The sequence below is a fragment of the Malaclemys terrapin genome, chromosome 10 (genome assembly GCF_027887155.1).
Source record: "Malaclemys terrapin pileata isolate rMalTer1 chromosome 10, rMalTer1.hap1, whole genome shotgun sequence".
NCBI classification, from domain to species: domain Eukaryota; kingdom Metazoa; phylum Chordata; order Testudines; family Emydidae; genus Malaclemys; species Malaclemys terrapin.
Window position 1 is genome coordinate 46,014,151 of NC_071514.1, and position 19,705 is coordinate 46,033,855.

The 19,705-nt window shown below is 50.0% G+C and overlaps 1 protein-coding gene across 1 annotated transcript in view; it reads right to left on the reverse strand.

Annotated features, from left to right (window-relative positions):
• Positions 1 to 14,038: 14,038 nt before the first annotated feature.
• Positions 14,039 to 19,705, reverse strand: part of INSYN1 (inhibitory synaptic factor 1) — a 117,108-nt gene continuing 111,441 nt past the window's right edge. Inside the window, exon 3 of the mRNA XM_054041818.1 lies at positions 14,039 to 15,376. Within this exon, the coding sequence (XP_053897793.1) occupies positions 14,681 to 15,376 (696 nt within the window). The 3' untranslated portion in view covers positions 14,039 to 14,680. The remainder of the gene's footprint in view (positions 15,377 to 19,705) is intronic.

Here is a 19,705-nt window from a genome sequence, read left to right on the forward strand (position 1 = left end):
GAAGTAGGCTGAAGCAGAAATGTATTGGTCAGCGTTTTTAGCAGATGGCTGCAGTTTCACTCACACTAGCAGAAATAATAAAGATAAGAAGCGGGGTAGTTAGTTTGCAGTCGTCTAATCCAAGGTAGCAAAGACTGGGAAAGTTTTCTCACAAGCTTATGTAGAGCTTATTGTAACAGTTGTCTGGAAGGGAGGGGTAAGGGGGAACAGCCAGACAAAGAGATGTATGCAAACAGTTTGAAGTATAAAAGGTAAAAATTGTTTGTATTTGTTGCACTGGATTTGAGACATGCTGGTCTCCTAGTGCCATTTCAGAGCTCTGAAATAAACTTGGCTTGCTTTCTCCCCTCAGTGTCTTTATTGGTGCCAAGCACACCGGGCAACGAACCCCCTGTTTGCCATCTCGGGGCCCAGTTCTGGGTCAGGCAACAAGTCTGTCTCAACTGCAGAGTTCCATTGGCTCTGTGCCTTTGGACCCAGCCTTACTCAACTCAGACACCAGGGATTCCCAACCACCTCAGGCAGGGGTTCTCAGCCTTTTTCTTTCTGAGGCCCCCCCAACATGCTATAAAAACTCCATGGCCCACCTGTGCCACAACAACTGATTTTCTACATATAAAAGCCAGGGCCGGCATTAGCGGGTAGCAAGCCAGGCAATTGCTTGGAGTCCTATGCCACATGGGCCCTCATGAAGCTACATTGCTCAGGCTTCGGCTTCAGCCCCAGGTGGCAGCACTCAGGGCCCTGGGCTTCAGGCCCATGCAGTGGGCTTCAGCTTTCTACCCTGGGCCCCAGCAAGTCTAATGCTGGCCCTGCTTGGCAGCCCCCCTGAAACCTGTTCACAGCCTCCCAGGGGGCCCCAGGCCACTGGTTGAGAACCACTGACCTAAGAGGCTCACATGGTCCCATGCCGTGGCAATTGGGCACCAGACACAAGTGAACGTAGCCTCACTTGGTGAGTCGGGCTGGGGAAGGGCAGCTGGTCAGTGGCAGCAGAGCCATGGATATTACTGAGCCCAGCTCCCATGGGCCTTTGGCCACCCTGTCTGGGAGGTTTTCCCTTCCGTCCCTTCCCCGTCTCAGTCCCAGTGCTTGTACTCTCAGCAGGGATTGGGTTTGCTCTGGGTGTCGCCTTCACTCAATCCCCAGCCCTGCTGCCTCCCCTGATCCTCACATGCAGTAATCAAGAGGATACCAGCTAGCACTTTGGGGCCTGATCCTGCAGACCTGGGCTCAGCATTTTGATGGGACACTTCCGGACTGGACAGCTGAACAAAGGGGGCAGATCTGGAGACTAGTGGCTTGTGCTTATGCACAGGCCTGGTATAGTGCAGTGCAAGTGTAATCCACACATCTCCTGGCTGTGGTGTTCTGACCCCTCTAGTGACACCGAGACCACATAGAGATTAATAAGTCTGCTACAGCCTTAGCTAATAGCCATGTGGCTTTTAGCGCATGAGGTAGAGGCTCATGCATTTAGCTGTAGAGATCCCAGGTTCGATTCCGCCCACCAAGAACTGGGGTCTGTCGGTATTACACAAGTTCCCCCAAGGCTGCCCCATCACCATGCCATACATCTGACCTGCTGGGAAGCACCTTGAATGGCAAAAGAATTGTCTGTTCTTAACAGCCTGTTCCATCTCCAGCCTCTCTGCTGGCAAATTTCTATTCCATGGGCAATTCCAATGTTTGTTTTCATTCCGAAGCTGAACAAAAAGTCAGTTTGTTTCAATCTGGAAACATCAGAACATTTCATTTCAACAATCTGACAAATTGTTTACCTCTCCCCAGAAAGTTTCAGATTCTGAAGAACTTTTCTGTGCTGAATTGTGCCAAAAAGTCAAAGTCTCAATTTTTTTGTAAACTGAATATCTATAAAAAAGTTTAGGTCAATCAAAATGTTTCATTTCAATAGTTTTTAAATGTTTTGATTTTGGCTTTGGTTTTCTCTCTCACACACAAAAGGTGGAACCCAAAAGTCTTTTGAATCGGAAAACCAGGATTTTTCATTTCTAAAAACATCAAAATGGAACATCTTAATTTCAGACACTTTCCCGTCAAAATCAGCATGTTCCCATGAAATGTTCTGATTCTGATGTAACGGCGTTTGCTGATGGAAAACGTCCTTCAAAAGTGAGGGACCAATTACCACTGCTGAAGGAGTGGATTTGCGCTGGGGCCCATTCACCCAAGGGAGCTGGCAGTATTTATGGAGTTGTACAGCACTATGTGTAACATTAGACCAGGGGAGGTGCAGATGTGGGCAGCCTGAACTCCGTATGACACAATAATCATCTGTCTTAGAACAGCCTGTTACAGCGTTGGCTGTTAAGAATTTATTGCTAATACTATTCTTGGCACCTTTCATAATGAAGTATTAAAGAGTCCAGCTCCATCTATCAGTCATTCAATCAGATTGTAACAGGCTCAAAGACACCCAGGTGTTTAGACAAAGAATAACAGATGAACTGGAGTAACTTACAAGGGAATTGTTCCACACAGGGTGGGTTCTGGTGCCATCAGGAAGCCATAAGAGCTTGCCCATGTGACTCATCATTACTGGGATCTCAGCAGAGCACCTGAGCTGGCTGTGTTGGGGAGGGACATCTCCAAAAACCCCAGTGGCCTGATTCTCCACGGCCTGGTAGAACAGCTTTTCATCCCATTTCACACAGGTGTAAGTGGCCAGCCAAAGAGCAGGGGGCCGATTTCCCACTGCCTTGAGTGCTGATGGGGGAGTTGTGGGAGCTCAGGAGGCTAATTCAGAAGAAAGAGTTCCATCGGGCTAGGCTGTGGTTTGCTGCCATGCATCTGGGGGTTTTATATTTAAGAGCCTGCCTACCTGTGGGCATTGAAGGACTAGGACTTTGGAGACCTGGACTGCATTCCTGTCTTGCCTAAGGTCACTCAGCAGGCCAGTGGCTAAGTCGTTATGTGTCTCAGTTTCCCCATCTGTCAGCTTTGGCTAATGATCCTGGCCTCCGTTCGTAAAGAGCTTTGAGATATCACTACACAACAGTTCAGGACAGGAAGAGAAGAGGGAAGCAGAACACAATGATCTAAACTGGGCTCAGTAATCAGAGCAGCACATTCCACCCATAGATCTCAAAGTGGGCAGTCACACTCCAGCCCAGAGGTGGCTGCATTTCAGTGGCAGGGGAAGCAAGCTATGTATATGGAGCCCTCCCTGACCACAGACGGCTGTTGTAATTGTTCACTCAGATAATGTGCTGAAAGTGCTTAAGAGGGGTTGTCTAAGAACAGTGCATTTTTATTATTCCTCTGTTCTCTGGGCTGGTGCAACCTGGGCCATGACAGGATAGGCTTTCCTGCCCCTCCCTTTTCTTGTGCCTACATTGTGCCCTGCAGGGCCAACTCTAGTGGGGAGAGAAGAGTCCCGGCTGCATGGCCCATTCAGCCCTGGACCCCTCTGATGAGGCTGCCCATGGGGGACCGGCAGGGGGGTTCTTGCTCACTGGTGTGGTTGTTTTGTGGGGCTTGGCCCAGAGGGGAACAGGACTGAGGCCACCAGGCTGCCCTTCACAAAGGTCAGAGGACACTGGCCAGGGGGTGACAGTGGCCTCTGCTCACTGCTGAGCCAGCAGGGGTTGAGTTCTGCAGAGATGCTGTATCCTGGCTCCCCTGTTCCCCCCACTCCACCAATCCCCCAGGTCCTCATCCCCTCTATATCCCTCTTTCTATTCCCCCAAGCCCCACAATATCCCAGCCCCCACCCCAGGTCCCCACAGCCCATCCCACTCCTCACTGCCCCCCATTACACTCCCCCATCCCCAGAATGGTCTGATCTCTCATCACATGTTACTAACCAGATTACCACGAAGAGGCAGACCCCATTATCTAGGACGTTCTCTCCTTGTGGGCTGTGTAGAGTACAGTCACCTGACCCCCTCGAGGGAATTCCGCCTGGTAATGGTGGAGATGTTAGTCTAATGTGGGATCAGGGCTCTTACACAAACCCTTGATTAATACTCCCAGCATTGCCACCTTCGTGTACATGGGATTTAAAGAATGAATCACCTAATAGCGTCTCTACTGCCTGGAATAACCCTCCTACGTTCCTTGTCAGAATAGAGGGAGTGCCAAGCTTTCCGAAGCCTTCAGTGCCTGAGCCCAGGGCCAAGCAGCTGGGTTTGCTAGCAGGATGCTGACAGAGTATGGTCACTCAGGGCTTCCTGTAGCCCCAGAATAAAGGGGTTTTAAACCCCAAGCCCAGACATCCCCCTCTCAGGATTCCCAGGGTCTCTCAGCTGGAGACTGGTAAGACAGACCATGACACTACGCAGGGAAGGAGCCCTAGATTTTAAGGCTTGAAGGGACCTGGGAGAACCCAGGCCAGAGAACTCCACCCAGTGATTCTTGCATCCAGCCTGTATCTTGTTGTTACGGCGCATATCATTTACAAAGACATTCAGTCTGGCTGCAGAGATTGACAACAATGCCTCCACCGTCTAACTCTTCTCAGCAGTAGATCTCAAAGTGCTTTAAATGGGAGGGCAGTGTCATTACTTCCATTTGGGGAAACTGAGGCATGGAGCAGGGATGTACCTTGTCCAAGACCACCCAGCAGGCCAGTGATAGAGGCAGAAATAGTTTCCTGATCTCTTGCACCCTAGCCCCCTGCTCTGCACATTAAGCCATACTGCCTCCCATAGGTGATGCTGAATGCACCGCATCCTTAGGTAAGTGGTTCCAATGTTAGTTACCAGAGGAACTGGCGCAATTAGGAAGAGCTGGCTGGAGAATTCCCTGGGGTGGGGTGGGGAATTTTTAAAGCTTTGAACAATGTTTATCAAAACTGTTTTTGTTTGAATGTGTGCTTTTGAAGTCTCATTTCTTTACTTGTTTCTCCTTTTCCCTTCCTCCATCTTTTACCCACTTCTCCCTTCCCTGGCCTTCCCCCCCAGCTTGTCCCTGAAAGAGGGAAGAAAAAAAAGGGTAAATTAAAGAATTCCCCAAAGGCAATGCTTTTCAGTTTCTGATTTCCAAAAACAACCCTCCCCCCCCCCCCGCCAACTCAACCAGAAAGTTTCCAAACAAAACTAAGGTTCTGTAAACACCATTTTGATTTCAGAGAAAGGCCATTTTCCAACAAATATTAATTCAAAACATTCTGGCCCACTCCCTCTGTGGCAGACTCCCATGCTACCTTGGAAAGTGTTATCAAAAGGTGTTAGAAAGTTAGGAAGGGTGAAGTTAAGGTGCCTTCGTTAAAACTAATTCTGCCCCCACTTTCCTGTCCAATCCCCACCTCACCGGGGTCGTGGGTAAGACACTGCATCCCATATTCTTTATAGAGATATGCCATAACCAGATCATAATAATAATTATGATGTATTTTGTGCAAGATAGGTCATGCAAGGTGTCATGAGAAAGGTTATGATTTACTGAATATAATCATCCTACCTGTATGCAGGTATCATTGCTGTATCTGAAGTTAGGAATATTGTCTATGTATCTATTAGGCAGAATGCACTCAGGGAATGGCTACACTTGCAGATGTAGAGCGCTGTGAGTTAAACCAGCCCTCAGAGAGTGCAGTAGGGAAAGAGCTACAGTGTGTTCATGCTGTCAGCTGCAAGTGCACTGGCATGGCCACATTTGCGGCACTTGCAGCGGCATTGGGAGCGGTGCATTATCCCACAGAGCACCACTTCCCATTCTGGCGCTGTGGCTTGTGGGAAGGGTGCGGGGGATGCGGGACATTCTGGGTCCTGTCCCAACGCCCCATGATGCATCACTTCGCATCCCAGCAATCTCTGTGCTTCCGTCCACGTTTGGCGCTATCTTTCAATGTTTTTTGTACTGCACGCTCTGTCTTCCCTTTTGGTCTGCAGGAATGGAGCCCGAAGTGCTGAGGAATATGCTGATGAGTCTCACCAGCACGTCATGTTTGGCAGTTGAGTTACTCCTTAAGCTACAAACTGACAGTGAGGAGTCCGACGATGATGTCAACTCACGTAACGCATATGACACAAGATTGCTTGTGGCATTCATGGACATGCTCACCACCATGGAACCCCGCTTTTGGGCTTGGGAAACAAGCACTGAGTGGTGGTATCACATCGTTATGCAAGTCTAAGATGACAAGCAATGGCTGGAGAACTTTCGTATGAGAAAAGCCACTTTCATGGGACTGTGTGCTGAGCTTGCCCCCCACCCTGCGGCGCAAGGACACAAGATTGAGAGCTGCCCTGCCAGTGGAGAAGCAGGTGGCTATTGCAATCTGGAAGCTGGCAACGCAGGACAGCTACCAATCAGTCGCTAACCAGTTTGGAGTGGGAAAGTCGCCTGTTAGAATCGTTTTGATGCAAGTTTTCAGGACCATTAATCACATCCTGCTCAGAAGAACCATGACTCTGGGTAACGTGCATGACATTGTGGTTGGCTTTGCACAAATGGGTTTCCCTAACTGCGGAGGGGTGATAGATGGGACGGATATTCCAATTCTGGCACCAGCCCACCTAGCCTCCGAGTACGTTAATCAGAAGGGGTATTTCTCTATGGTTCTCCAGGGGCTTGTGGATCACCGTGGGCGTTTCATTGACATTAACACAGGCTGGCCCAGAAAGATGCATGACGCACACACCTTTCAGAACACTGGCCTGTTCAGGAAGCTGCAATCCGGGACTTTCTTCCCAGACCAGAAGATCACCGTAGGGAAAATTGAAATGCCCATTGTGACCCTTGGAGACCCCGCTTACCCTTTAATGCCGTGGCTCATGAAACCCTACACAGGGAGCCTTGACAGCAGCAAGGAGCATTTCAACAACAGGCTGAGTCGGTGCAGAATGACTGTGGAGTGTGCTTTTAGCCGTTTAAAGGGCCGCTGGTGCTGTCTGTATAGGAAGCTGGACCTGGCCGATGACAACATCCCCACGGTTATTTCTGTGTGCTGTACCCTCAATAACATTTGTGAAGGAAGGGTAAAAGATTCACTCAGACATGGAACTTGGAAGTTCAACACCTGAAGGCTGAATTTGAACAGCCAAAGAGCAGGGCTATTAGAGGGGCCCAGCGCGGGGCTGCAAGGATTAGGGATGCCTCGAAGGAGCAATTTGAGGCTGAAAGACACCAGTAATGTTTGGTGCCCTGCACGGGAGTGAAGAGTGGTGGTTGCAATGTTAGTAGGAATCTGTGTTTGCTACATTGACTTGCAGTGCCTGTTGCTTTCCTGGGCTAAGGTATCTTTTACTTAATGCAATAATAAAGAATGTTTTCAAAGCCAAAAAATCCATTTATTTAAAAGAAAATTCATTTATTGAAAAGAAACACAACTGCTTGGGAAACAGAAAGGGCAAGGGGGTGGAGTGGGGAACGGTTCAATCACAGATTTGCGTATGTCCTGTTATCATACTCTGCCTTCCTGTCTGGAGTGCTGTGCAATGAGTGCTGCACTTCAGGCTGGCTAAAATGCATGGTGATTGGGGTTGAGTGCAGTGGGTAAGGGTCGTAGTTTGCAGGTGAAGCTACAGGTGTTGGAGGCAGCTGGTGGCGATAAGAACCTGGATGTGGGGGAAAGTGGGTTGGAGGTGACATGGCGGCACAAGGGAAAGAGTTTTGGGACAAGGGCTGCAGGGGGAAGGGCGGGCGTGGTAGTGCTCCACCTGCATGGCTACGAGCACCTGTATCGAGTCCGCTTGGCATAATGCTTAGCAGCTGCTCTGTGCTTTGGTGCCGATGATCCGCATTCTTCTGGCAGATCCTCCTTTCACTCTCCTGCCACTCCTGTGCTTTTTGATTTTCATTAAGGGACTGCTGCATTACTTCATGCAGCATGTCCTCTTTGCTTGTACGTGGCCTCTTCCAATCCTTTGGAGTCTTTCGGCCGGTGATAACATGGACAGCTGAGATCTCAAGGTTGCATCTGTAAAGGCAAAATGCAACACTTAACAGAGGCAGCATTGTTCACACTATACAGAGCAATGATTCACCTGTACTTAAAGACAAGCACAGTCTACACAATAGCAGAATTTGCCATCCCAAAGCAAGCATACATAAGCCACAGGAGCACCAAAATGGTGAGTAAGCACAGGGGCAAGGGGACTGATTGTTTCACAGCTGTACTGTTCTCTGGGGTTCTGTGCCTTGGAGAGAGCTAACAGCTGCAGGGGGCTATACTGAACACTGTCCCCACATTTTCCACAGGAGTTCCACCTGGAAGATATCTCGCTGCTGAGGGTGACCTGGGAACCAAGGGAGGGTCTTCTACTGCAATGTGGCTTCTGCCCTGGGCCATATGCAGCTTGCCTGTGTGCAGCAATGGTCCCCCCACCCCTCATGGCACAGTGGCGCAGACGTGTTAGCTTTACTGGGACAAGGAGCATGGTAGCTCTGCCAAGGAACCCGCACAAGCGCATTGCCCAGCTTCTGCATGAGACTTTTGAAGAGATCACTGAAGCTGATTACCGCGATGTGAGAGAGCACATCAATGCCCTATTCCGCATCTAGGCATGCATGCAGCCCTAAACCTCCTTGCCCCAAGAGCCTGCACCGAACAACTTCCTTCCCAAAATAAAAGCTGCTTACCGGGCACCTCCTCTGGTGTTTTTCCTTCCCCAAGCACTGGCCGCTGCGACTGGCTACCATCCTCCTGGCTTGAGAACAGCTCCTGGATGCATGCATCTAGGGATGCCGGGGTGTCTCCCTCCTCCTCAGCACCCTCGCTCCCTCTTTCCTCCTCCTCCTCCTCCTCCTCCTGCCTTGTTGAATTAGGCTCTGAAGTGTCCATGGTGGTCCTCGGAGCAGAGGTGGGGTCACCCCCAAGTATTGCGTTCAGCTCTTTGTAGAAACAGCAGGTCGTGGGAGCAGCACCGGAGCGACAGATTGCCTCGCAGGCTTTGTGGTAGGCATTCTGCAGCTCCTTCACTTTAACCCTGCACTGCAGTGCATCCCAGTCATGGCCCCTTTCTATCATGTCCCTTGATATCTGCTCAAAGGTATCATAATTCCTATGGCTGGAGTGCAGCTGGGACTGGACAGCTACCTCCCCCCAAACACTGATGAGGTCCAGCACCTTGCCATTGCTCCATACTGGGGCTTGCCTGGTGCATGGAGGCATGGTCACCTGGAAAGATTCGCTGAGAACACTCCACGCCTTGCTGAGCAAACAGGAAGGGGATTTTCAAAATTCCCAGAGAATTTAAAGGGCAAGTCTTATGGTTGGTCACCTGAGGGCAGGGCAGTAGAGTTCAAAGTGATGACCAGAGTGGCTAGAACAGGCATTGTGGGACACTTCTGGAGGCTGATCAGAGCGCATTAACAGACCAGGGTGTCCACACTGGTGCTGCGGCGCTCCAGCCGGGGCGCAGCAAGCATTATGCCTCTGGTTGGGGTGGATTACCAGAAGCGCTCCAGCTGTGGAGTCTGGGCGCTCTACGTGCCTTTCCAGTGTGGATGCGTCGTGAGTTAGGGCACCCGGGGCTGCTTTAATGTGCTCTAACTCGCAAGTGTAGCCAAGCCCATAGTTTAGATCGCTGGCTGGGAAGGGCCCATTCAGCTTAAAGGGCCATTAGGAGAAAACAATAGTCCTTATAAGAAGCTTATCTCCTACCGGGGGTGGGGACGGGGTGTTCCTGAGGATTCTCCAAACAGCCAGTCGGCGATGGCTGCAGTGATACTACAGGGACATGTGACCAGGTCACCTGGTGCTGGACTCCATCTTGGATACCAGTGTTTTTCCACTGACTGGTGTGCGAACCAAGCTTTGAAACAAAGGGTTCCCACCATATGCAAGAGCTATATAAGGCAGTGGAATGACATCATTGAAGTTCTTCCCTGACTCCCCACCTGAAGAGACTCCTGGGAACAACTGAGGAACAAAGGCTGAACCAGGGGAAGTGCTGGACCCAGGCTTAAGAGATTTTTAGCATGTGAATGAAATACCTGGGGATTTTAAGCTGTAAAACAGCATAGCTTGCCCCTTAAGAGCCTGAAGCCTGCTTCCACCAGCATTTAGGGTGAGAATTTGCTATTCATATCCAATCTATGTAGTATATTAAGCTTAGTTTCCGTGTTTTGTTTATTTGCAAGGTAATCTGCTTTGATCTGTTTGCTATTACTTATAATCACTTAAAATCTATCTTTTGTAGTTAGTAAATTTGTTTTTGCTTTGTCTAAAACCAGTGTGTATGTAAATCATAACTAGGGGCAGAAAGCTATTGCATATCCTTCTCCACATTAAGGGAGAGGGTGAATTTCATGAGCTTACACTGTACAGTTCTTTGTGCAGTGCAAGATAGTATAATTTTGGGTTTACATTCCAGAGAGGAGGTGTGTGCCTTAGGAATTGGGAGGTGCCCTAACTGTGCCTCCCCGTGCAGAGTTGATCACCACATCTGTGTGTAACTGTAACTGGGTGTGTCCCTATCTGTATGTGTGCTGGTGAAAGTGCAGGCTGGAGCCTGAAAGAGGGATTGGCAGGCTGGTCACAGCAGTATATTAAGAGAGGGAACTCAGGCTGGTGGGTCAGGCAGTCAGGGAACCCTAGTTCCAAGGTGGCACCCTGGGGGGAACCCATCCCACTGGGTATCTTAAACATTACAGCAGCAACCAGACAGAAATGTGGACACTTATTGCTTCCTTTCTCTTCTCAGATAGGAGCAGAGGGCCAAACTGGATTCCAAGTGAACAATAAGGGAAGGTCACCCCATGGATCTCCACTACCTCAGGTGGAGGGTGAGAGCAGGGTCACCACCCAAAGATGACATGCTGTTTGGTAGCAGGGGAGGAAAGCAGAGTCCCCCGAGAGCAGTTCCAGAGCCCCCACACAGATGGCCCAAACCTCCCACAGAACTCTTGGGATCTGTGGGGTTAGAGTGGCCTGTCTTTTCCGATGTCCTGGAAGTTCTTCTCCCACTAGAGCCCCCATCCTGTGAGAGTGTTCGCTGGAGGAGACGGCCCCCTACCCTGAGAGACGCAGAGGGCCTCCAGCTTCTAATGATGTCAGTGTGAGCTACTGGTGCTCAACACACCTCAGCCTTCAACTACAGCTCCGAGCCTTTGGAGGCAAGAACTCCCCAGGTCCCACGGCCAGGCCACATGGAGCAGCTGGGCAGCAGGGGATCTCTGGACAGCCACTCAGCTCCAGGCAGCACAACTTAGCCTAAGCACCACAGGATGCCCTTAGTAGTGAAAAAACAGTTTAAGGACTATTTAGAAAAGCTGGACATGCGCAAGTCCATGGGTCCAGATCTAATGCATCTGAGGGTGCTGAGGGAATTGGCTGATGTGACTGCAGAGCAATTGGCCATTATCTTTGAAAACTCATGGTGATCAGGGGAGTTCCCGGATGATTGGAAAAAGGCAAATATAGTGCCCATCTTTAAAAAAGGAAAGAAGGAGAACCCGGTCAGCCTCACCTCAGTCCCTGGAAAAATCATGGAGCAGGTCCTCAAGGCATCCATTCTGAAGCACTTGAAGAAGAAGAAGGTGATCAGGAACAGTCAACATGGATTCACCAAGGGCAAGTCATGCCTGACAAACTTGACTGCCTTCTATGATGATATAACAGGCTCTGTGAATATGGGGAAAGCGGTGGATGTGATATATCTTGACTTTAGCAAAGCTTTTGATACAGTCTCCCACAGTATTCTTGCCAGCAAGTTAAAAAAGTATGGATTGGATGAATGGACTATAAGGTGGATAGAAAGCCGGCTAGATTGTTGGCTCCACGAGTAGTGATCAATGGCTCGATGTCTAGTTGGAAACTGATATCAAGCGGAGTGCCCCAGGGGTCGGTCCTGGGTCCGGTTTTGTTCAAAATCTTTATTAATGATCTGGATGATGGGATGAATTGCATCCTCAGTAAGTTTGCAGATAACACTAAGCTGGGGGGAGAGGTAGATACACTGAAGGGTAGGGATAGGGTCCAGAGTGACCTAGACAAATTGGAGGATTGGGCCAAAATAAATCTGATGAGGTTCAACAAGGACAAATGCAGAATCCTGCACTTATGAAGGAAAAATCCCATGCACTGCTACAGGCTAGGGACTGACTGGCTAAGTAGTCAGTTCTGCAGAAAAGGACCTGGTGATTACAGTGGACGAGAAGCTGGATATAAGTCAGCAGTGTGCCATTGTTGCCAAGAAGGCCAATGGCATATTGGGCTGTATTAGTAGGAGCACTGCCAGCAGATCGAGGGAAGTGATTATTCCCCTCTATTTGGCACTGGTAAGGCCACACCTGGAATATTGTGTCCATTTTTGGTCCCCCCCACTACAGAAGGGATGTGGACAAATTAGAGAGAGTCTGGTGGAGGGCAACAAAAATGATTAGGGGGCTGGGGCACATGATTTACGAGGAGAGGCTGAGGGAACTGGGCTTATTTAGTCCACAGAAGAGAAGAGTGAGGGAGGTTTTGATAGAAGCCTTCAACTACCTGAAGAGAGGTTGCAAAGAGTATGGAGCTAGGCTGTTCTCAGTGGTGGTAGATGACAGAACAAGAAGCAATGGTCTCAAGTTGCAGTGGGGGAGATCTAGGTTGGATATTAGGAAAAACTATTTCACTAGAATGGTGGTGAAGCACTGGAATGGGTTACCTAGGGAGGTGGTGGAATCTCAATCCTTAGAGGTTTTTCAGGCCCGGCTTGACAAAGCCCTGGCTGGGATGATTTAGTTGGGGATTGGTCCTGCTTTGAGCAGGGGTTGGACTAGATGATCTCCTGAGGTCTCTTCCAGCCCTAATATTCTATGATTCTAGGATTCAAGCAGACAGCCTCCAGCCCCTTCATCACAGCTTGTTGCGCTTCTTTCCAATTCCTGAAATTTAGCACCATACTCCTCGCACAGAGGTAGACATACTGGCAACATGGTTTATACACCCCAGGCCACATGCAATACAACAAACCAAAGCACATTGGCTTTTCTTGTTGTTGTTAAAGTGCATATACCAAGCTTTATTGTGCTGGGTAGCTAGTAATAGCTTTGCCAGTTCATCATTAACAAGATTAGTGTTTAACAAGGTACTTGTTTTGGGGCTATGTTCGGTCAGGAGCTCAGGCTTCAGACAGGATTAAAAGAGCCGCTGGCTAAAGGTTAAGAACAGTTTTTTTTCCTTGTTGATTTCTTGGTTGGGAATGGACCACCCAGGTCATCCAGCTCATTCCCTGTGTTGTGATAGTTCAGAACCAGCTTGAGAAAGTGCTCTCATGCCACAAGGGGTCAGATTCTTGCTGCTAATGGCCACATTTTCACAAACCAAGGGGCTAAATTGTGCTTGTCAGCTCTGCACAGAAAGCCCAGACAGGTGTGGCTGCAAACAGGTGACGGTGTGCAGCTGCAAACTCCGCACAATCACCAGTGTGCATGTGCCCCGGGGGCAGTGTAGGCACCTCTGTGTGAAAATTAAACCCCATGAACTAAATCCTGATGTCAGTTATCCCCTGTGTAAAGCTGGAGTGATGCCGTGAAAGTCTCCAGAACAACTCCAGATTTACACTGGTGTAATTAGATCATAATCTGGCCCTTCTAGGCCTGAGTTCAAGAAAGCACTTCAGCATGTGCTTAACTTTAAACACCTGCTTGGAATCAATGGGACTTAAGGATGTGCTTAAAATGAAGCCTGGGCTTCAGGAATTTCCTGATCAGAGCTGGGCTCCTGGCCTTAGATGCCAGGGTTTTGGTTGGAACTTTACTGAAATGCAAGGCCTGATTCTCTTCTCATTCCCCTGGGTGTAAATCAGGAATAGCACCATGGGAGTCAACTGGCATATTTTATACTGGTGTACAATTGGTGTGAGATGAGAATCAGGCACGAAGAATCAAAACCATTCCAGACATGTCTGGCAGTCAATCCTCCAATGCTATTTTCTTGCCGTAGCCACACCCATTCTTACTCTAGTCCCATTTGACCAAATGACTAGGAAAATCTAACCAGCATGAGTGGCATTTGACTGATGGAAAAGGAACCACTTGCTGACCCATGGCCGAAGACAAAAAAACATTGATTGGCCTAGAGAACTGATTTGCTCAGAGGTCCAGCCAATCTGAAACCAATTTGTTCATAAAAATAGAGCATACAAAAATTCATTGTTCTTTAATGAACGAGCAAGTTTCTAATTGGCTGATTTCTTTCAGAAGAGGGGTGAGGGCATGATCAAAACCCAGAGGTGGATCCAAATTCTGGGGCTCGGCCCCATCTCTGGAACATTGAGGGGAGGTGTAGGATACCAGCAGCACAAGGGGTTGACCTGACTTCCTTTTCCAGAGAGCTCTTTCAGTCTTAGTTCACTTGGGCTCTCCCCCTCTCCCCAAGCCTCATTTCCCCACAATCCCTATTTGGGGGAGACCCAAACGCCATCCACCCACAGACCAAGTTAGTGAACTGAGGTGCTCAGCTGGCATTTGGGGATGCCCCTGACCACATCTCTCTCCCATCCTCTGCTTCAGAGGTGGGGTCTATATGTATAGATATTATTTCCCTTGTTCCGCATGGTTATTTGATCTCTTTTGTTCAGTAAATAATTTCAAATTCCCTGAGCCTCAAAAATGATAATTAGGTAGCTGGACATTATTATTATTAGTTTTCCATCTTTTTTTTTGTTTTTATTAGTAGTATTTTGATTTATTTAAATATATATATATATATATATATATATTTCTGCCCCTCCCCCTGCTCTGATCAGTCCCCATTGCTCCGATTCCTCCCCACCCCCTCCCCTGCTCAGTTTTTGCCTTTGATTTTCTGCTTGGCCGATACATAGGGAAGCACCGTCTGGGTGCTTTTGTCCGACACAGTCTGTGTGCTGCTGTTCCTCATCAGTTTCCGTTGCTGAGTGGCACTCAGGTGAGGAGAGTGCCGCTGCGGCGGCGGCAGATTGGCAGCGGGCCGAGCCGGCGGCTTGTGCCCCGCCTCGATGGGCTCCTCCGGTAGGTCCTCGGGCAGCGGCACCCTACCGGTGCCTTCCTGGCTGTTCCCGTCGTCATCGTCACAACACAAGGCGTGGTAGAGCACCTTGTCACTGAAGCGGACCCGCTCCCTTATGCCCGGCGTCCTCTGGTGCTGGGCTTTCAGGTTGGGGCCGGAGCTGAAGGCCTCCTCGCTGGAAGAGTCGGGCGTCTCCACCCGGGGTCCATTAGGGGTCAGCACCCCGCCGTTCATCAGCCGGTAGTCTGGCTGGCGGCCTGGCTGCTGCTCCGAGCCGTCCCCAGAGTCTGACGGGGTGGAAACCTCCAGGAAGGAGCAGAACTCCCAGCTGTCAGAGAGGATGTCTGAGGTCATGAAATCCAGCTGGCCGAGGTCAAACGTGCCACCCCCTTTCTCGCTGCTGGATGTGCTGCTCACTGTGGCTGTGGTCCAGTCATCCGGCTCCAGCTCAAACTCAAAATCCGATGTCAGCTTGTCAATCTGGCTCACTACCTGCATGAAGACAGAGTGAGAGAGCAATCAGGGGGCTGGTGGGACCACTCCACAGCAAGCAAGTGGGCCAGCCTTAATGTAACGCAGTCCCACTGGGTGGGCCAGCCCTAGGAGGGCTTGAACCTGGTGTGACGTTGCACTCCATATGTGTTATGGAAATATGCTTATAAGTGTGAATATAATGTAACTGGAATATGCTTTATGCAAAAGGTCTCTTGTAAGGTATCATTACAGAGCTTATAATCTACTAAGTGTGTTCATCCTATTTGTATGAATGTATCATTCTTGTATCTGAAGCTAGAAATATGAAGTATTACTCTGAAGTCCTATTGTAACTATGCAAAGTGTGGGCCATTAATGGTGGTTTAGAATCTTGATGGCACCCATTAACCAGGACAATTGGTTGTAAATGGCTCTGTTTACTTGTAAGCCTTCCTGTGTTTATGTGAGTCAGGCTGGAACGAATGGAGGTTTGGGCTCTCACAGGACTTGTGACCATGTCACCTGGTACTGGAATCCATCTTAAACCTGGTTCTTTTCCATTTAGAAGGAAGGATGGGAACCCAGAGAGAGACAAAGGATTCCCGCCTTGTGCCAAAGATATAAAAGGGGGTGAAACAGAACAAAGGGGGCTGCAGTCATGAGAAATCCCCTAGTTGCCACCTGAACTGTACCAGGGGAAAGGATTGGGCCTAGACTAAGAAGGAGTCTAGTCTGTGAAAGAAGCTTATTGGAACATCTCTGAGGGTGAGATTTACCTGTATTCAGTTTCTTAAACGTACTAGGCTTCGACTTGCGTGCTTTGTTTTATTTTGCTTGGTAATTATGTTCTGTCTGTTATTACTTGAAACCACTTAAATCCTACTTTTTATATTTAATAAAGTCACTTTTGTTTATTAATTAACCCAGAGTAAGTGATTAATACCTGGGGGAGCAAACAGCTGTGCATATCTCTCTATCAGTATTATAGAGGGCGGACAATTTGATTTTACCCTGTATAAGCTTTATACAGGATCAAATGGATTTATTTGGGGTTTGGATCCCATTGGGAGCTGGGTGTCTGGGTGCTGGCGACAGGAGTACTTGCTGAGTGTTTTTTGGTTAAAGTCTGCAGCTTTGGGGGTGTGGACCAGACCTGGGTCTGTGTTGCAGCAGACTAGCGTGTCTGGCTCAACAAGACAGGGTTCTGGAGTCCCAAACTGGCAGGGAAAATGGGCTCAGCATGTCAGGTGACAGTCCCAAGGTGGTCTCTGTGCCCGAACCCGTCACACCTGGGACCATTGGATCTGAAAGCGAGAGACTCCATTGCCTGAGCTAAAAGACTGTTTTCTTAAAGCCATCAGCAGACTCAACCTGCTCTTTCTCCTGGCCCCGAGAGGGAGACAGAGCAGCACTGTGCAGGTGTGCGATGCACTGGCATTTCCTCTCCATCGCAGAGCTAGGTTTGTGCTGGATTGGAGGCCACAGGTGAGATGAATTTTGGTGGGACTCAGCCTAGTTTTTAGCAAAGGTGGGCAAAATGGGTCAGGAACTAATCTGCACACACCCTCAACTGTCAAACCCAAATAGAAATGTCACTGAAACTCCTGAAAGCTTCCAGCTAGTATTTTTAGCTGTCAGACTGGGCCTGAAAGTATTGACATGCTAGGAACAAGGCTGTTCTCCAGGCTGTTTCCACTGGCCCAAGAGGCCTGTGTCATTAGAGAAGCTCCAGCTAATCAGCTGAATCATGCTTCTGCAACACTCCCCAGACTTGTTTGTGGCTCCCCCAGCATCTGCCTTCGGGGAAGGTTGCTCACATCCAGTTGAGCATGCAGGAGGAACTTTGCTTAGGCAAAGGCTCTGGGACTGGAAGGACACATGGTAGGGCAGCTTCTGATGGGCTGCAGCCACCTCTGAGTGGTGACAGGAGTCAGGAGAGAAAGTCAGTGGCAGATGCCCCTAAGTCCCTGTCCGGCAGGGGCTGGAGGAGAGCTGCAGAGCAGGAGTGTGGCACATTGGAAGACCTTTTTCTGTAGAGCTTCACGTATGCTGGGGGTCCAGAGCTCCCAGTGGTGTCCCGGTAGCAAGTTCCCACTGCCTAGGCTGGGGGTGGGGTTTATACTAGTGGGTGTGAACAGTGCTGCCTCCAGTACAAGTAATAAGACACACCAGGGCGCTGCATCAGGGTGCGGGAATCCTGCTTGGTGTTTCCTTTGACGTGCCAATAATAGATGCTAACAACCACGCATCTCATGCTAAGCGTGTCTCTCCACCATACGGCACTACCCAGTGTGGAATAGGCAGGGTTAGGAGATTGCATGGGTCAAACTACTTCCTGTTCTGCTTCCCACTGGCACAAGGCCCCTGGCTGCCTCCCATGACTGTATCCAGGTCTGGCTGTTTCCCTTGCTCTGAGATACACTTAATTCCCCTGTTTCTCCCTCGCTGTCTCATGCTCTCCTACAATGGTTTTCTCTTCTGCTTGCATTCGTCTATCGGCTGCTCTCTGCCCCCTTGCTCCCAGTGTCTCTTCCTCTTTCCTCCAGCTCTCTCCTTCTGGCTCTGCCAGGCCTCACCTCTTTCACTCTCCCTCTCTGCCCCTTGTGGAGGAAGAACAAAGCCTGAGGCATTCAGACAGGTCAGGCTGCTGATTGGGCTGAGACAAGGCTGGGTCAGAAACAGGCAGATCAGAGAACAGCCGGCATGGGGAGACACAAACAGAGTTGCTGGAGGGGTGCGCTAGCCTGGAAGCCACTGTATTTAAACATGCTGGGTCCAATTCGCCTCTCATTTACACCAGTGTATAACTCTCCTGATGCCTGATTTACACCAGCAGCAAAGCCCAGCCTTCTCCTTCTCTCTGTCCTTGAGGAGGATTCCCAGGCCTGGCTGATGCCTACCCGGCATGCACTGCCCTGGCTGCACTCCGGTTAGATTTCTGTACAGGTGTAATCTACAGTCATCCGCGTCTCTGCAGCTCGCTGCCTGGCTCGCCCTGCTGCTCAGCATGCCGCAGCTCAGCTCTCCCAAGAACCAGCACTTTGTACTGTTAAACTCATCCCCGGCCTGATGGCCATGGGGAGGAGAGCAGGCTGCACTGACAAGGAGCTTTGCTCGGCAGCTTGGCCTGGGTGAACCCAGAGCAACTTCCCGCCAGCTGAGTTGAAGTTCCTCCTCCCGAAAGGGCAGCATGCAGATCCAGTCTAGGGGGGCTCTGCACGCACCCAAACACTTTGCAGATTTACACCCATGGGGCCAGATCCTCACCATAGTTCCATCGGTACTCCGATTTACCCCAGCTGAGGCTCTGCCCAATACATTAATATGTAGGGGGCCCGTTTTACTCCAACCTCCCCAGATTGCAGACTGCTCTGGGGTGTAATGCAAAAGCCATGATGACACCATCTTGGTCCTTTCTTTGCCAGGGATTTTGTCCGGGAGAGGCTTACCTACTGCAAGTCCCATCTGATAGCAGCCCGACCCATCTGTGCCGAGGCTTGTCACTGGTGCCACACTCCCTGTCCAGCCAAAGCCAGACACTGCACTGATGGAGGACACGAGAGATAGCTGGAGTGGGATGGGGACTTAGCATTTCATCGCCCAAGTGGAGTTTGGCCAGGACATCGTAGAAGCAGTCAGGGCTTCGGAATCCTCCCAAACCCAGCACCCCCAGCAGCACAGTTCCCCCTAGGCCCAGGAAGGAGCACCCAACCCCAAGCCAACTAGAGGTGTCGTGTTCAGGTCAGGTCGGGTATGAAAACCCCTCGGCACTCTGGGCCTCAGGTCAGGTTCCGCCTGGTGTGGTATAGCAGGGTTTGGGTCAAGCTTTACAATTAGTCCCAAGCAGGAGCAGACTTTAAGCAGCTCCCTAAAGTATAGCCTCTTCGATGCCAGCCTCCCCTCCCCCGGGGGAGTGTGCTGGGAAAGGAGGGGGCCAAGCAGCCCCTCCAAAGGGGCTTCCCAGCAGCCCCAGCTGCTGCACTGGCTGGCAGGAAAGGATTCACCTGCCAAGTGCGTCAAAGACCCACAAAGCAGAGTGGTTTCAGAGGAGGAGAGTGAGCCCCATGGCAGAGGGAGTAAGCAGCCCTGCAAATACAGCAGCATCGCACTAGTCCCTCCTGCCCTAGGGGTGCAAATCTTCACCCAACCATCTTCTTTGCAACCAGGGTCTCTGCAGGGGATGCATGGCAGGCACCGGCTCTGTGCACTCCCTAGGTCCTCCCTCTCTGTGCTCTGGCTTTGTGGCTCCATTGCATGTGATTTGCATCTGCCACCAGTGTGCTAATAGAGCACCGGGAGCATTGCAGGGGCCTGAGTTTTCCACCTGACTCGGTTTTGCTACCAGAC